This window comes from Oryzias melastigma, linkage group LG1 (genome assembly GCF_002922805.2).
Source record: "Oryzias melastigma strain HK-1 linkage group LG1, ASM292280v2, whole genome shotgun sequence".
Lineage (NCBI taxonomy): Eukaryota > Metazoa > Chordata > Actinopteri > Beloniformes > Adrianichthyidae > Oryzias > Oryzias melastigma.
This window is the reverse complement of record NC_050512.1, coordinates 29,794,684-29,813,303: the sequence shown is the minus strand read 5'-3', so window position 1 is coordinate 29,813,303 and position 18,620 is coordinate 29,794,684. Positions and strand designations below refer to the sequence as shown.

Below are 18,620 nucleotides of genomic sequence, written 5' to 3'. Positions count from 1 at the left end.
TACCCTCAAATGAGCTCAACACCATAACACTGTGTTTGCCTTCAGACACACCACTATCTGCAGTGGAACATTTTTGGCTTTAAAAGATGTCGATTGGGCATTGGAACTCTATTTCTGAATGACAAACGTATCAACCTTTCATGCCAACTTTCATTTCAGCACATTTTCACATGAATTTTCTTTCTACGGGAGTTGAACTCAGTCATCCAGGTCTACGTGACTCTACTCGGCTCTGCCATCATCACAGTTGAGTTATTCAACTTTACAGTCATGGCGGCCTCTCACCTGAAAATCAAACTCAATCCTAAAGAACAAACAAACAACAAAGTACTCAAAATATTAATATTTTTAAAGTCATCTTGAGTAAAAACATTCTGCATTTTCTTCTTGAAAGTATTGTGGCTAAGACAAGTGTTGACTGTCGGTTTTGTTTGCCTTTGTGAGTTTCTGTGGATAAATATTTGCTAGAAGTGAATGTATTACCACTCCATTTGTATCCTTCCTCAGTCAGCAGGTGTTCGTTATTTCAGTCAGTAGAGAAGCTCTTAAAGTTGTCTGACCTGCAGCCAAGAATCCCGGAGTACAACATAGTTTTTGAGGGAAAAAAACAAACTTCTACACTTTGTTCACAGTTTTGTAAGAATTATTTTATTGCATCCCAAAATTATCACAACTCACAGTTAAAATAAACGACCGCTAATGAGTCTAAGGGGATCAAGTCTATTGACCTTTTAAAGAAGTACAATTGCTATAGTATGTTTATTTTTGAATACATATGTATTAGGAAAACAGTGTATTAAAAAATGAGAAAATAAAATAAATATAGTAAAGATAAGAGATGTTAGGAAATCTAGTCTTTCGAGTTTAACCTGCACAGCTTCTTTGGAAAACAGATGAGATGATGTTGAAATTTAATGAGTGCTGAAGTACTGTGGTAGGACTGCATTTCAGAAAACACTTAGTATTTCAGGAGATCCATTCATGCATCCTTTTGTTTCATTACAATTTTTATTTGATTGATTTTTGTCAATCCAAAGTCAGTTAAAAATCAAGAAGTACACACAAAAATGTAATATAGAAGTAACTGTGAGTTGTAAAACCATTTTATTTTTACTCTGCATTCTAGTGTTGCTTCTTTTCCGTAAGTGACGCATTTGCTGTGTGCAGAACTGTGGATAAATGCATTTTCTGGATCATTGGTCTCTGTAAAAGCGCCGGTCTCTGTCCTGGAGCCGTCCATTCCAGTCTCTCTACACTGCACTTGTGCATTATTTACATTTTTCCCAGTGATGACGTAAGATTGTGTCTCTTAGTGGTACAGTTTGTTGTATTGATGCAGGTCCTCCTCTTCTTCATCACATGCTTGTATGAGGACGTCGCCTCCTGTGAGGCTGCAGGCTGTTCGGTCTGCTGCTGCAAAGATCTCACTAAAAGCAGCTCATTTATTTAACAAAACTGAGACTAAGCTGTTAGCTTTTTTATTACTCTATGAATTTGTTTTACTTCACGTGTAAATTAAATCAAAATGATCAACCGCCTGATATTTTATTTTTGGAAAGTAGGCTTTACATGTATGACTGTAGCCTACTTTTTAAATGTGCCATGTCCACTTTATTTATTTATTTATTGCTTTGTGTCCTGTTTTTCCCACTATTGCTAGTTGGAAAATATTTTTTAATAAAATCTTTAATGACCTGTGCTCTTCTAATTATTCATATTTCAAGAAAAAAAAATCCTGTCTCAAAGTAAGTTGTGGATAAATCTCCAGATTAGAGGAGTGAAGCGTGACCGTTTCCTTTCAAGGAAGGTTGAAACCTTTGAAATAGACTCAACACTTCAACTGTGCTTACTGTAAATCTCCAATTTTCCATGTCGGCTTGTAATTTCAAGGATTTTCCTTTTATTTTTAGGCTTCTCTAACCTGACTGTCAAGGTCAAATCTTTTCTGCTTGTAGGTCTGCAGCAGTACTGTTCAAATCACAGCGGTAGTCAACGACTACAAGTAAAGGTTTATGTACTGAAGGTTGTTGAGGTTTCGTGCTCTCTTATGGGGTCCAGATGACCCCACCTTTATATTGATGTGTGATCCCTCCCATGACAAATGTGGACAGGATTTTATGTCTGCCACAGACACCAGTGAAGGTAAAAGATCATTGAAAAATAAGTTCAGTACATTTTCTTGTGGGGTCCAGATGACCCCACGTTTAATGTAAACACCATTAGCACAAGGGTTACTATATATTTTTTGCTGTCTTCTTCTTTATTTGCTGTATGAAACAACCTCACATCAGAACTCTTTCTATGTGTCTCTGACACTGTCAACACAACAACGTTTAGTCAAGGACCCCTCCACACCACTTTTTGACGTTTTGAGTGTCCCTAACTCCTCATCTTTTGTCGTGCTGGCTGTTCGTAAAATCAAGGGTCCGCAACCCCCTGGATGCGGTACCAGATGCAGTACTGGATGCAGTACCAGATGTGCACTGGTCCTCGGGACGTGTCCAGTACCGATACCCTAACCTTAACCCGGTACTGGTTCTTGCATCTAGTACCGTGTCCGGTTCGCGCTTGGTACTTCGTCTGGTTCCAGTTCGGGTCTGGTACCGCATGTGGTCCGGTGTCGGGTTAGGGTACTGTTACCGGTTTTGGGTAGGGCTGGGAATCACCAGGTACCTCACGATATGATGCGATACATGGCTCACAATATCGATGATATCACGATACTGCGATAATTTGTGAAAAAAAAAAAAAAAAAAACGTCTCTAATAACTCACATTACATAGAAGAACACATGTTTTTTGGGAAAATATATCCCGACTTTTTTTTTTAGCTTGAACACAATCATGATAAACAACTTGTGTCTTATTTTCTGCAACAAATAATGGACACTTTAGTGCATCATTGCTGAAATCAGTAATACTGTCTTTGACAAGCATTGGCACCAATAGAATTTTAATTATCTGTAAAATTCAGTTTTAACAATAGTAAACATGAACATCAGTTCCACTACTTAGTGCAAAATTGTTGTAAACAACAAAACAAAAATGAAATAATTCAAGTAGCTGCCAGACACATTGGTGTTCACGACAGCCAGTCTGGAAACACGCGCCTCAAAGGAACGTTTCACCAAAGGATGACAAATATAACGTTTTACAGCCTCTTCAAACGAAAATAAAAGATCAATGTTTGGTGAGAACCCAACGAGAATCAATTGCAGGACTAAATATTGTGATATATTGCATTATTGGTATTTTTGCACACCCTTAGCTTTGGGTTCTGGTGCTCTGTACGTCGCGGTACTGGACCGATTCTAGTTGAGGATCCATGATTTAATGGAGCAGTCGGCACGTTGAAAAACGACAAGTTGGGGACTCCCAAACCATCAAAAAGTGACGTGGAGGAATCCTTAACCAGACGTTGATATGTGACAAGTTAGGAGTGAGGATGTGTTGGAGGTAATCATAGTCTTACATATACAGTCTGTAAGAGTAAGGGAGCTAAGAACAGTGTGCTGCTCCAGCAAATGACACGTTTGTCACTGACCTACATAAAATACATGAAGTAGGTCTGAACAATGGCTTTAGAAATGGTCTTTTTATGTTTTCTCAGCAGCTGGTGTTCATACCTATAAACTAGGGATGTAAAAGTTGGATACTTTTAAAAAAAAATCATTCTACCACCGAGAGTATCAGCAGTATTGATTAAAACCAACAGACATGAACAAGATTATTAAAAGGTTAATTATCAGTTTCTAGCAAACTTTGTCATTTCCTCTTCCTGTTATGCTCTCTACTGTTGTATGCGTTTTATGTGTACATGATTTAAACAAAAAGACACCCAATCACAAACTTCTGATCTGATTCATAGTTGATTTGGTCCATTTTGAACAATCTAACATTTAGAAACTAAACCCCAAAACGATCCACTTTAAGCTTTATTATCTCTGTCATGGTTTGTGCACACGGTTAAAATTATTTTCATTCATGGCATCAGCCTCTCTTGGCTGCCTCCAGCTTTTACCATCACTGAGAGATGAATGAAGATTGTTCTCCGTGAACTACTCTCCTCCATTAGCGTTGAAAGGCAGCTGTTACCGAGGTTTGCTGCTCTCCGTCTTTCATCATTTTCACTTCCAGTAATACATCCAGTGTTGTCTTCACCACATGTTCTACTCTCTGATCAAACCTAAAGGAACTGAATCTGTTTGTAAATGTCACTATCTGCTGCTCTTATTTTAATGCACTTGAAAGTTATCAAAAATCTTTTTTTAGTTGGTGCAGAGGATAAGGGGTTAACCTGCCATCAGGAGGTTGAAGGTTCGGTTCTTGCTTTGCAATAAATGGTAAATGACGTATATTTGTGTCAAAGTTTCTTTAGACAAGCCTCAATTGGTCCTGGTGGTTATAGGTTGGCACCATTGACGGTATATACATATGGACAAACCACCTCACCCATAGAAAACACATCGAACTGAAGTCAAATCAGTCGCTTCAGGGACTTCCTGTTTGTAATCTAAGGGGGAGGAGTCACTCAGTCCAGTTCTCATATATAGTAACTGATATAGGTGAATTGGACTGGGATCATAAAGAGCTTTTAGCCTTAAATCAATCTAGAAAAGCCCTAAACACATTTATGTTTTTTACTGTTTGTCGCATATTTATTGCCAGCATAAGAGGAAGGATATTTTCCCATGACAGTCAATGTTCTGTCTTTCAAGTCATGTGACTTTTGAAAAATATATCAGATCTTTAGAGAAGATTTAAACAAATCACAAGTTCTGATGTTGATTCAATAAAAACTCCTCAGTTTAAAAGAAATATGAATACCTTTTCATCTATTTTCACATATAAATTATTTTTTGTTGTTGTTGCAGGTGACGATGGATTCAAACTGGACAAGTCCCACCTAAGACACAAAGAGGATGAGGATGATCTCCTAGATGAGGAAGAGGAGGAGGATGTGGGCATAGCCCGGCCGCTGCAGATTGTGGTGGCGGACGAGGAGGAGCACTCCTTCTCTCTGCAGGAGGCGGCGCTGGAGCAGCTGCTGCTGCAGAAGGAGGTGCAGGACCTCCACGTGGTCGTGGTCTCGGTGGCCGGAGCGTTCCGGAAGGGCAAGTCCTTCCTGCTGGACTTCATGCTGCGCTACATGTACAAAAAGGTACAGCTCAAGTGAAGAGATGCAGCTGTACTTTTCTATGGTGTTCTTTTATTTGTCATTACTGGTGATCTGTTTTTGAATTTAAATACTATTCCTCTAACTGGTACAAAAGAAAGAAACAAATAATTTGTTATATACATACATTAAAAAACCACTACTGTGGGATTTAGAAAGTGGTAACATAAGGAAATTACATTTTAGGACTGCAACCAATATTTGAATACTTGGAATTTTTATCCCATAGAAATTAAGTATGAATATTTATGACCTCCTGATTCATGATCTTTACAAACAAAACATGGTACAAAGAAAAAAGTATCAGTTATGCATTGATTCACTTTCCCAACAATTTGGGTGAAACTTTGATTATTGGGTTACAGTTTTGTTTCAGTTCCATAGTTGACATGTATTGCAAAACAAAAAATAAAAAAATTCTGAGAATTTATTCTTTTAAATTTGCTAATGAGCAAATAATAATGAAGAAAAGTCCTTCAGTTGTTTCACACTCAGTGTGGTTTGATGGAATAAAACAATAAATAATAATAATATAGCTGCAAGTTAACTAACTGGAGACAGATCATTTTATACTCAGGTATAAAGTGATTTAAATTTACTACTATAATGAACGTCTGTATTTTCCATAGTGGGATTTAAAATCTGTTTTGATTGATAGATTTTTATCAACTTTATAATTTTTAATTCTGTATTTGTGGTCAACATGTGAAACAGAAGCATTGTCTTTTGATTGAAGGTTCGTAAGTGAATCAGGATCGGCTTTCCTGGGCATTTTACAACAATTACGTTTGTTTTCCTGCTATTTATTTTCTTTAAGGTTCAGTGATTTCAGGTTGAGTTAGGATAGTGAAGCTGAAAACATGGCTCTTATATCAGTCAAATACAATGATGTATTTGCTCCCTCTTTTAGTCTTTTTTTAGTTTTCAGATTTTAGTGTTATCACTTTTTCACTAGACATATTTATATTGTTGTTCATATTGTTGCACTTTATTTAAAAAAAAAACAAAAAAAACATCTTCTGTTTCCTTCCCTTTGGTGCTCTGTCTGTGAGGACAGCACCACCATCTGTGCACCTGATTAAAAACTACAGAAAATCTGTTCCCTGCTGCTGAATGGACTGGATCATTGTTCCGTTTAGCTCTCTGTCAGATCTTATTATCAGCTGTAGAGGGAAGAGTCGTGTGGAACAGCCTTTAACCATGTTAATGTCCAACAAGCACTGAGGAACAATCTGGAGGGTTTCATCAGGCTTTAAAGAGGATTTCACTCTGGCACAATGCTGGCTGTGTAGCTGGGCCTCCGAAGCTCTCTCCTGCTTATCCCACACATAAAAGCTATCTTTGTGCAGAGAAAAGGCCTGGTCAGAGCCTGCCAGGTCATGCTAAGGTTGCTGTTAACTCAACCGCCGCAGATCTGATCAAAAAAACCAACTGCGTTACCGATATTTCCTTTTCCGAACTAACAATATAAATGGATTTTATTCCATTGGAGCTATTTGTCTAAAGATTCATCTCTGCTGTGTTTGCTCATGACAGTTGGTCTCTCCGTGTTGATCCTTGTAATAGAAACGATGCGTTCAGGAGACCAGCTGTCATGTTCATGTGGTTATCTCACCCGGCTTTATTTTTGGCAGAGAAGTGTCACATATTAGGTGCGGTCACACATTCATTTTTGTTTTTTTCAGTCTTTCGTCAAACCAAAAAAGAGCAGGAAATAAAACGCAGGTTTTAGTTTGTTGAATCTGTTTTTTTTAAACCAGTGTTTCCTGAAAGCTGGCTCTGACTTAACAAGACTAACTGAATGAACAAGAGATATTTGATCTGCTCTGTACTTGCTGTGAACGTGTTGTTTAACATATTTAAGCCACTAAAACAGGACATTTTAAAGTCCCACTCCGATCACCTTTTGATCTATTTTCAAAGCATTCTCAGTGGTCTTTTAATTGCAAATATACCTTTTTTTTTTTTTTTTTTTTTTNNNNTCTACGACATAGTTTCTGCAGAGTGGCAAGAGTTTATCAGAAACTAGCCTTTGAATTGTTGGCATAGAAGCAAGCCTCCGCTTATTTACAATCATCAACTCTTGGTTTCGTACGGAAACCAAAAACGGCCTGTCCTATTTTTTGTTTTTCTCGTTATAACGAGATCCACTATCTTGTTATAACGAGAAAACAGAGTTAATTTTCTCATTATAACGAGGTAATGGAGAACTTCTCTCCCTTTCCCGCGTGGAGATGCAGAGACTTTACCTGATTTAAGTCTCTTTAGTTTGTGGTTAAAAACAAAAACAGCAGAAGAAAACACTCCCTAAACGTTGTTTTTTCTTCTATTTTTTATTTTCAAGTGGATCTATGTTCTTTAAACGTCTTAATTCTGTCTCATCCACCAACTCTCTCCCTTTATTTCCCCAACCCCCCCGAACAAACAGGTTGATTGACAGAACCGGGGCTGCCGAGCCTTTCTGAGCCTTTCGTTCACTGAACTCTGGACATCCGCAGCAAAACAAAGCAGTTTATCAGAGAAAACGTTGACCTGATCCATTTATGATTTCCTGATTTAACAGTGATCACATTTTTTTCTGAAAACTGCTTTTTTTGCCTTTGATTGTATTAAAATGACAACATCATAGTAGCGGACTGAGTTGGGCCGAGTGGCTGTTTGGGTCTGCTGATGTCGGGAGTTCTGTGAACGCACCATGACGCTCGTCGGCCCTATGATCTGTCAATCGACCTGTTTGTTCTGAGGTTTTAGGGAAATAAAAATAAACTTAATTTTCTTGAGAAAACGAATTTCATTTTCTTGTTATAACAAGTTATTATCTTGGGCAGGGCACGCTGTATTTGGCTTTTAGTTGTTTTCCCTTTTAAATGCAGCTTTCTTTTATTTTTAAAGTTGAAGGCTCTTCTTCTTTTCTGACACAAGAACTTTCCAAAAATATTTTTTTTTGTTAACTTTGCTAGCTTGGAGGTTTCAATGTATTTGTCAGTAGGGCTGGGAATCACTGGGTACCTCACGATACAATGCGATACGCGATACATGGCTCACGATATCGATAATGTCCAGATACTGCAATAATTGGTAAAAATCCTCTCTAGTAGCTAACATTATATAGAAGAACAGATATTTTTTAGAGTTTGTGCTTTTTTTCCTCTGCGGACTGGTACCAAGTGTCCCACAAACCGATACAGGTCTACTGGAGATTGACGACCACTGATCTGATTGACTGTTGGGTTCAAAATGAGAGGAGATATCATCCAGATGTTTGTAATCTTTCCTGGATCAATCATGGAACTCCTTTGCTGTCAAGTTTGTTCACTAACTTTTATCTTTTGTTAATCTTAAAGGGTGATGCGTAAAAGTAAGAAATCTGTCTTCTCTGTATTCTAGTCGGAGAACTGGTGGATCGGGGGGGAGAACGACCCCCTGACTGGCTTCACCTGGCGAGGCGGCTGTGAGAGGGAAACCACGGGCATCCTGGCCTGGAGCGAGGTGTTCGTGGTGGAGAAACCAGACGGCCACAAGGTTGGAGCTCCTGAACAGCCATTGTTCAGAATATCTCCTCACATTAATTTAAGATTTTCAGCATTGTTATGTCTTTTGAAATAAATAATAAACTTTTTTTTGCAGGTTGCAGTTTTACTAATTGACACACAGGGGGCGTTTGACAGCCAGTCTACCATCAAAGACTGTGCCACGCTGTTTGCCCTGAGCACCATGACCAGCTCTGTTCAGGTGAGACGTTTCAGAGGAAGAACAGACTCTGTCTTAATGAGGGACGATCCATGAGAAGGTCGAGATGATCCGACTGTTTCCAGCGTTCCTTAAAGTTAATGTTTGGAAGCATTTTGGGTTTTTCAAGTTTGACGGTCAAAGTTATGCTGCATTTTAGTTTTGTTGTCCCAAAATTAAGTATTTAGGAAAACCCAGCTAAATCATTTATTTAATGTTGTTGAATTCAAGGGAAAAACTTCTTAGAAACAATTGAAAATATTTTTGATTATCACATTTTTTTATATCACAATGATGTTCTTAAATTGAAGAAAAATGACCTTTGGTGTGAAAAAGTAACCTCCTTAAAAGTCAGAATCAGATTCAAGATGTATTGATATTAGTTTCATTTCTAATCAAATTGTGAGCTGCCTAAAGATTCACACTTGTAATTATTTATGTAATTATAAAACAAATGAATCCTGCACCCATATCTGATGAGATTTGTTCTGTCATTATTTAGAATAAAGGAAATGTTTAGTCAATTCTACAATTTATTTTTTAGAAAAGCTTAAAAACCTCCTTTTTTTTTTTTACTTTTCTTTCCAAGAATTTGTTTTTGTACTGCCCAGACTATGCAAGATTTATTAACAAACGTCAGACTAAACTTAAATACGGATGGGTTTCTGTTTATATTGAATAACTTCGCCGAAATGTGTTTTTTGCCTCGTTTTTCTGCTGTCCATTCCAAATAAAAATGTAATAACAAAAAAAAGAAATGCTTAAAACATCTATTAACAAAAACATGTATATAATATGCCACATCAAAACATTTGAGACCTATTTAAAAAAACATCTTTAATGACATCAATGACATTTTTGAACTCGAGATTTTCCTATTTATAAAACCTCCTCAAGATATCCTTATGAACAAAATGCATTCTAGCTCATTGCATCTTGAAAAATCTGCCGCACACGTTGTGCTGCAGCGTGGCTAGTTCACTGATCCGTACAGATCACAGATCAGCCGTGATCAGATCAGCCGTGATCTGTTAGATCACTGCTCTGAAAGGCAAAAAGTTGAAGCTTTTGCTTGTTCTCTTCTGTGTTCTTGTGAAGAAATCCTGTTTATGTTTCTTCTTTATCTAAAGAAAAATGATGTTAAAACAGTTCTTCTGACTACTTTCTGTGCATTTATACTCTTTGCATAATTCAAGATATTGTAAGTTGTGGAGTATTTTTGTTTTACTGTAGTTACAAATACAGAATAATTCACTCTTTTTCATTAATTAAGAGTTGTGACACTGAATTTAGCCAAATATAACTTTTCTTGCATGTTATAAATCAGTTTGTTGTTTTTTTTTTAGGTGTACTGATGATGAGCTGACAGGTTTGTTTTTTTCCCAGGTGTACAACCTCTCCCAGAATGTGCAAGAAGACGATCTGCAGCACCTCCAGGTCAGCTGATGCTTTTACGCACATTTAATTAACAAAGAAGAAGGATAATAATAAAAAAAAATCTCAGATTTTACTCTTCAAGCTGTTGTTCATGAAAGACAAAAGGATCTAGTTTTTTAAGATATTAATTCATACATTGTAAAATAAATGAAGATAATTCTGTCTTGACATTATAATTAGCCATAAACATATTTATACTTATGTATTTATTTGTACATATTTGTACATTTAACATGATTATGAAACCAATTTCAATTATTGTTTAAAATGGAGTGGGAATTGACTGATTTTAAACAGAGGCAGCAGAGAAAATGAATGTTTTTGCTTGAATTCACTTGATGAACATCTGAGTTCATAGAAGCTGCAGCTTCATCAGGTTCGGTTCTGACTTGGTTCTACTCGCTGAAGCTTCCAGCAGATCTGAAGAGTTCTGTTGGGTTTGTGAACCACATTTAGAAAAAAAAAATTAAGTTCCACACTGTTAAGGGATTTATATTTCTGCACTAATAACTGAAACGTGACAATCGTTTTAGTGTTTTTAGAGCACATTTTTATGCTTTTTTTGGTGGATAATTTTGTAATAATGTTCGATCGTCTGCTGTGAGTTTCTCTGAAACGGATGTGTGATTTGTTCTGTTTAGGGTTGGCTCCCAAACTCAACCCAACAGGCACCTGTTTAGTAGAAAAAAGGCTGTAATGGTGACATTTCAGTTGTAAGAATTTTCAGTTTATTCAAAATTCAAGAAACTGAAACGCAGCAATCCTCCAGTATTAGTGGAGCGCCCACACTGCAGTCTTATTACAAGCAAATCTGCATGGAGATCTTTCCTCCTTGATCTGATTTAGGCAAACTTTGACTGTAAAAATAGAACCGCTATTCATTATTGTGCACTTAGAAGTCTCTCTGTCCTGCAGCTCTTCACCGAGTATGGACGGCTCGCCATGGAGGAAGTCTACGAGAAACCCTTCCAGGTCTGCAGCGCACTCAGTCACTTCAGATCATTCAGTTACTCTCAAACTGGGACATTTAACGGCCAGTTTGCATAACTGACTGAAAAATCCGTTTTTTTCTCGCCATTATAATCTCCATTTTCACTGTAAAGAAATCTAAAACTGTTCTGCAAAAGATGAAACGTAAAGTTTCTTTTTCTCCTTTCAGACTCTGATGTTTCTGATCCGGGACTGGTGTTACCCCTACGAGCACCAGTACGGTCTGGAGGGAGGCCAGAGTTTCTTGGAGAAACGGCTGCAGGTGAGTTTCTGGCAGAAACGTCCCCGTCCAAATATTCATATAAAAGGTAAATCTTCAGTAAATCGAACACTAACGAGGCTCTTTTTGCACTGATGCGATCAGGTGAAACAGAATCAACACGAGGAGCTTCAAAATGTCCGTAAACACATCCACTCCTGCTTCTCCAACATCAGCTGCTTCTTGCTCCCACATCCGGGCCTCAAGGTGGCCACCAACCCTCACTTCGACGGCCGGCTCCGAGGTAAAACCTTCGTTAAAACTCAACAAAACCTCAGCTAATAAACCATTTAATGGAGCTGCTAATACAATGCTCAAAACAACTATAAGCTTTAGATTTAAAACACATTTTGAGAGAAACCGCAGGAGTTGAAAGACGCTGCTTCTTCTGACGCATTGACTTCATCACAGACATTGATGAGGATTTTAAGACGGAGCTGCAGAATCTCATCCCGGCTCTGCTGTCTCCTGAGAACCTGGTGGAAAAGGAAATCGGAGGAGTCAAAATCACATGCAGAGACTTGCTGCACTACTTCAAGGTGAGTTCTGGTTTATTTCTCTATCAGGAGGAAGTACTTTATACTGCTATCATGCTAACAGAGTTGAATTCAAATCTGATATTTTGATCATCAGAAAAGTCGTGTGTAAAAACACAGAGTGGAGGAAAAAACTAAGTTGGAGAAAAAATATTTCAATTTTCTTCATTTTTCTGGGAGTATTTGCATAGAAAATATGTTGTTTTTAAAGGTACAGTTTTACTTTAGATGTGACATTTTCCCAACAACTTCAAATGAAACAGATTGTTGATGATATGGATTTTACTTCTTAGAAATAAAACAACAAGAATATCTTACCGATCAGTTTACACATTTTAGATGAAATAATTTGTCTTTTTTTTATTTTTAATAAAATTGGCCAATATTTATTTATTTGAAGAAGTCCAAAGCTTCGTTCACACTAGCATTGGCAATGCACGTCAAAGTGTTAAGTTTCATTGGGAAGTCTATGTAAATGTGCATAAATCCTCGTCTCGGTGCTCAAAACTCTCGGGTTCTCAAGTCGCTATGAAAGATTTGATCATCTTTGGACTCTACGTGCAAAACATGTTTGTTGAGCGCGCATTGACGACTAAATCAGGTTGAACTTTGACCAATCGGAGACTCAGATTTGGTAGTGACGTTTGAAAAGAGTCCCTTTTTAATTTAACTGTTAGAAAATTAATAATTGCGGTTTGTGGGCTGGAATTATGTGGCACAAAGTCTGAATCAGATTTCCTCCTCTACCCCTACGGCTTCTCCTACCCCCACACTTATCCCCCCACCTTCCCGACGGAGGGAGAGCCTCAACACACTAAAAATAAGAAAATCAGAGCCTGTTAAAGCTCCAAACACCCCTCCAACTGGAGCATTAGGGAGGAGCCGTAGAGGTAGGGAGTGAATGTGTCTTTCATAGATTGGAATAGAGCTGTGAAAAAAAAAGCCTGGATCAAGATTCAGGGAATTTGCACTGTTTGACGTTCTGCACCAAATCTCTTCTAACTGTTGATGACAGACATCTGATGCGCTAGTATCTAGTGGAAGTCCAGTTTGTTCACAAAGTTCAAAATCTGAATCTGAAATGCACTTTCATCATGTTTTTGAACGTTTTATCTACAAGAATCTGCTTTTGATAAGCGGTGGTAGGAAATCTGGTTTATACGCTCCTATAGGAAGAAGATTGAGAAGTAAAATGGTATTAAGTGCTTCTTAGTTGTAAATTTGTCTGAGAAAATTCTGTTCTTTCTTTCTAGGCTTTTCTTTGAGCCTTTTTGTCTTTGTTTTTCTTGGTAAAAATGAACATCAATCACTATTTGCTCATCTCCAGGCCTACATGAAGATCTACCAGGGAGAGGAACTTCCTCACCCCAAGTCAATGCTGCAGGTCGGTTCACATCACTTCCTTATTGAACTCGGAGTTGATGAAACACGTTTGAACCAGAACACGAAGAATACCTTTAAATAGATTTTACATTACCGTTTATGTACAGGCATATACAAATGATGATTAAACTTCAATGCTGAGTCAGATTATTGGTCTGAAAAGATTGTGAAATTCGAATGAGCTCACACACGCTCATTCAGTCGTGTCTGCAGGGTTTTCAGTGTTTTGATGATTTCCCTTCAGAATATTAACTTCCATTCTGTAATTTATCAACACTTTGTGCAGTGAAAGCCATACAATGTGCAGCCTCTGCCCTCTTACTGCAAATTTTATACAGTTTGTTGTATTATTATTCATGTTATGTCAATACTGTGTTCTGCATCAGTGAGTCCCTAAATGTTTTCTGTTGTGTATAGATTTATAATCTCTCAACGTATAATAATGAATGTATATTAATCTGTGAGGGTTTTGTAAAAATGTAAACTTTTTAAAATATGTCACAGTGTAAAGTTTCTGCCATTGTTTGTTGTATTTAAAACCGCAAAAAGTCATGTGTTGATTCTCGATGACTTGCAGTTCTTTTTGAGAAAGTGGTTTCGAGCTTTTCTGTCTTAATTTGAAGATGTACATCAAATGTTTACGTTTTTAACAAATAACAATGGAAATTGTTGCTTTTACCATTTGAAAACACAATCAACAGATTCAAACAACTAGTTTGTAGCTTAAGTCTTAAATGCTGTTTTTTTTTGGCCTATTGTTTAAAATTAAAATTAATATTGAAAGACTCATAAATCCTAATTGGCTTTTTTTACTGATACAAATCTAATGTTCCTCTCCTTTAACCCAGCACAGTAATAACAAAAATAAATTTTATTCAAAGCTAGTTAACCTTAAAAAAATAAAAAGAAAAATTCTCATTACGCTGGTTCATGCTCGCATCTCACATCCAAACCTCACACGATAAATCCAATCAATTCCTAACAGGCTTTACTTTGACAGTAAACTCAGTTTATCAGAAAACATCAAAGGAGAGCGGAGAATAGAATCACTTTCATCCATTGACTGTAAATAAAAACTGGACTGAGTGACCCTTTCCATCTGTTGTTCCAAACAGGAAGTACCCACTAATTCAAAGAAGCCAAAACCCCATAGACTGTGATAGAGAAATAAACTGCTGTTACTCAGTCATTCTATTGGTCAGAATTTTCTTGCTTGATACCTAAAAATGTTCAAATGTTCCTAATAAAGCTCTTAAATTGTCTCTTTTTTTCTGTAGTGCAAGTTATTCAAGTTATAAACTGACCAATCAGATTCCTTAATAAAAGTGGGTGGAGCCTGCTGGCTCCCATATCCAACATTTGAAGCATTTGTTGACGGATTTCTTGTAGCCACTTTTAAGTGGTGTTGATGTAAATTTCTAAAGCTCACTCCTGATTGGCCAGAGTGGTTGCCATAGAAACATCGACTGAAACCAACTGTGACCAATCACTGCTTACTGATGTTGTCCAGTTCCAACACGGTGGCGTCTGAATTGACTTCATTTGGTTAAAACCTGAAGTAATCAAAGTTCTGTGGGTGATGTCACACTCACTCACTCCAGTTCTCTTGTACAGTCAATGGTTCCACCATCTCCTTCAGAAAAAAGGTGAAAAGGTAGCACAAATTGAGGATTTATTTTGTTACTTTTTTTTTTTTCTTTAAGTCTACTGAATTTTGGTTGTTTTTTTGTGTTTTTTAAGGCGACAGCTGAAGCCAATAACCTTGCAGCTGTCGCAGGAGCCAAAGATTTATACAACAAAAGCATGGAGCAGGTAAGAGCGGCTCCACCTGACCTCCAGACTTTTCCTAAAACGTTTTCAAACGTGTTTGAATCCCTTTCCTCAGGTCTGTGGCGGAGACAAACCCTACATCTCTCCAGCAGAGCTGGAGCGCCGACACGCCGAGTTGCGGCAAACATCCGTGCGACATTTCCGCTCCGTCAAAAAGATGGGCGGCGAGGATTTCTGCCGGCGCTACCAGGAGCAGCTGGAGGCGGAGCTCGACGAGTGCTACACCAACTTCACGAAGCACAACGACGGCAAAAACATCTTCTTTGCCGCACGGACGCCGGCCATGCTCTTCGCCGTCATGTTCGTCATGTACGTGGCGTCGCTGGTCACTGGCTTCGTGGGCATCAGTTACGTGGCCGTGCTGTGTAACCTGGTGATGGGCGTGGCTCTGACGGCCCTCTGCATCTGGGCGTACGTCAAATACTCCGGGAAGTTTCGAGACGTTGGAAGAGTCATCGACATCGTGGCTGAAACGCTCTGGGAACAGGTGAGATGGAGACGAAATCTTAGATCTTTGTGAACTCAGTTCAGCACTTGAACATTCCTCTTTATTTGAAAAGTATTCAAGCAGTTTAACTCTTCAGTCAGTTTGTGTGGGCTGTGGTTTGTTGCTTAGGCGGTGATTCCATTCACGAAACAACGATTCGCAGTTTAAACCTTAATTCTTACTATTTAATATATTTGAACGGTTGCTATAAGTTTGTCTTTTAACAATTATCGATTAACCAACTCGAATTAACGAGTTAATATTAATTAAGTCTACTTAATTGCACCTCATGGAGAAGCAGTGATTGACTTTGCCTCACCGAATTAGGCTTCCACGGTGCTTTAAGACAGAAATAAATAAAATGTAATTGGATTTTAGTCCTTTAATCTTGTTTGTTATTTCGGTTTAGATCATTTTTTTCACAAAAAGCGGATTATTCGATCCCTGGTCTGGCGTGTTGTCATGGTAACACAGCATATTTTTTATTAAATGTGCCTCATAAAACATTGTGATTAATAGTGATTTTAATCATGTAAACTTTTTTTTTTTTTTTAATTTTAGTCGGTTTACAGCCTTAATTAAAAATAAATGTTTGTACATTTCTTATAGTGATCATTCACAGGTAACTGGTCGAAAAATACTGTAACTAAAAAAAATAAATGTTATTGCAATTAATTTATTGTGATTAATTAGTTAATTTTCTGTATCAATTCCCGGCTCTACTTTTTATTGAATGTGCAAAATTTGAAATACATATTTGATCACCTTCATTCATACGTTGATTTAAAACAGAAGATCAGAATCACCAAATCATTACAGATGAAAACTTTAAGATTTTCTCGATAAAAAGTTTTTCTGTCAATTTCCTGGTTAAATCAAGCAATAAACAAACAAACTTCACTGATGTTTTAAATCATTTAACAACAAATCCTGAAAGTGTTCTCCATAGTTTTTATTTGTTTAAGTTTAGCTGACTTGACTAAATGAAGACAAACTGACAGTTTCTAACAGAAATCCTGTTTCACAAACTGACTTCTTTCATCTTTAGTGAAAAAAAAAAAAAAAAAAAAAAACTCCATAAAATTTAAATGAACATTTTACAGACGTGTTCCGGTACAGACTCTCCTCCATGCTAGCAGACGGTCACATGATGTCACATAATTGATTACAAGATTTTAGAAATATTTTTAATTTCCTATTTATTCTATTTTTTATTAAAATAGATGACTATATATTTATTTTTACGTTTTTTACAGCCAATTTTTTTCAACTAAAAACAGTAGTTACTTAGTTGACTTTATGACTTTAATTATTATACAATTTTGAGCTATAAATGCTTTGATTGAAACTGTTTTTTTTACTAAATACATTAATCGGCGATCTCTAACATCACATATACTCATACTTGATTAAGTATTTCATTCAGATTCTCTTTGCTGCCCTATCAGCTGCTCCATTGATTAACATGGCGTCTCTAATGTTTTCTACTTTTCATTAAATGCTTTCAGAGGACTCCACGAAAGGTGAGCATGACCCCAAACTGAGACCCTCAACATCTTAAAGAAGTTTTGAAAAGCCAAAAACTTTTTTTATATTTGTATCCACTTTGCTTGGACAGTGTGTCTGTTTGTATCAGTAAACTGGGAGGAATCGGATGAAGTGACAATAGAAATGTGATCCTAGGATTTCCTGATCCAGTCAGTTATTTTATTTGTTTGGGTTAAGTTTCCATCTAAATTACATCATTTTCAGTCAGAGCTACATGGTGGTGCAGTATAGAAATACTCAGTTTTACTCTCATTTCTTTATACATTTCCTCCATCGTTGGAGAAATTCCACAAGAAGATGTTGAAAACGGCGTTTTCATGGGTGGGGGTCTTTTTAAAGGGCGTAGAGTCTGTGGTCATGGTATCAAAACGTCTTTGACTCCATCTTTTACAACGTTTTCTCCCTGTAGTTCCTGTTCTTCGTCACCATTCACCTTGACTTCTTTCTTCTTCCAGGTTTTCTCCAAACTCTTCGAGGTGGCTCGGAGTCGAGTCCCGCTGGGCAGCCTGATTCCGGTACCGCGCCCCCGCCTCGCCTCCAACAACAACGTCAAGAAGAAAAACTAGCGGAGCGCCGCCTCCGCTCCTCCCTCGTTTCCTCTTCACCTTCTGATGAGTTTTGAAGCTCTCTGAGAGACGCGGTTCTCCTGTCGACTGTAGATATCGGCTCCTCGTCGGTCGGAGGGAGAAAACGGATCCAGATCCAGACGTAGCGCTTTGATGTAACTTCATCGTTTCTCACCGGTTCTGCTATTTATTAAAGAGACTTTAGTCTGCCACTGTCATTCCAGATGTGATCATCCGCCGGACGATGTCACATCGATGCCCATTCATGTGAATGTACAAATGAGTGCATGACCTCTGACCCCCCATGGCTCCTCCCCTTCCTCTGGTGATGATGAGGAGCCGCAGCCAAAGTTTACAGCTTTACTCGTAGACGCTCGCTCTCCAGGAGGACGAGGAGGAAAGTTTTAACGGACGTTTGACTCATGAAGGATTTTTTTGGGTGTTTTTGTTTTTTGTTTTTTCTGGGGTTTTAAAATTATCTGATGCCTTTTTTCTTTTTATGCTTTAGAACAGAAGCTGCAACTTGAAATCAAACTGTTGAATTTGATCTAGGATTCAAACTCTTGGACATAGAGCAGGGGTCTCAAACTCGCGGCCCGCGGGCGATTTGCGGCCCGCAGGATGATGATTTGCGGCCCGCGTCTTCATATGAAAGATTACTGTTCGTGTGGCCCGCAAGG

General features: G+C 37.8%; 1 protein-coding gene across 3 annotated transcripts in view; it reads left to right on the top strand.

Moving 5' to 3' along the window:
* LOC112157105 (atlastin-2) overlaps positions 1-18,160 on the top strand; it is a 20,214-nt gene extending 2,054 nt beyond the window's left edge. Inside the window, exons 1-14 of one of the 3 annotated variants that reach the window (XM_024289645.1) lie at positions 5,026-5,160; positions 8,344-8,481; positions 8,563-8,697; positions 8,803-8,907; positions 10,291-10,341; positions 11,257-11,313; positions 11,501-11,593; positions 11,696-11,834; positions 12,002-12,129; positions 13,454-13,510; positions 15,250-15,321; positions 15,395-15,826; positions 17,335-17,349; positions 17,830-18,160. In XM_024289645.1, coding sequence (XP_024145413.1) covers positions 8,413-8,481; positions 8,563-8,697; positions 8,803-8,907; positions 10,291-10,341; positions 11,257-11,313; positions 11,501-11,593; positions 11,696-11,834; positions 12,002-12,129; positions 13,454-13,510; positions 15,250-15,321; positions 15,395-15,826; positions 17,335-17,349; positions 17,830-17,940 — 1,464 coding nt within the window. In that variant the 5' untranslated portion in view covers positions 5,026-5,160; positions 8,344-8,412 and the 3' untranslated portion in view covers positions 17,941-18,160. Of the gene's footprint in view, positions 1-4,873; positions 5,161-8,343; positions 8,482-8,562; positions 8,698-8,802; positions 8,908-10,290; positions 10,342-11,256; positions 11,314-11,500; positions 11,594-11,695; positions 11,835-12,001; positions 12,130-13,453; positions 13,511-15,249; positions 15,322-15,394; positions 15,827-17,334; positions 17,350-17,829 lie in introns of those variants that run through there. The other 2 variants (XM_024289643.2, XM_024289644.2) reach the window with 2 other exon arrangements.
* The last annotated feature ends 460 nt before the right edge of the window (positions 18,161-18,620 follow it).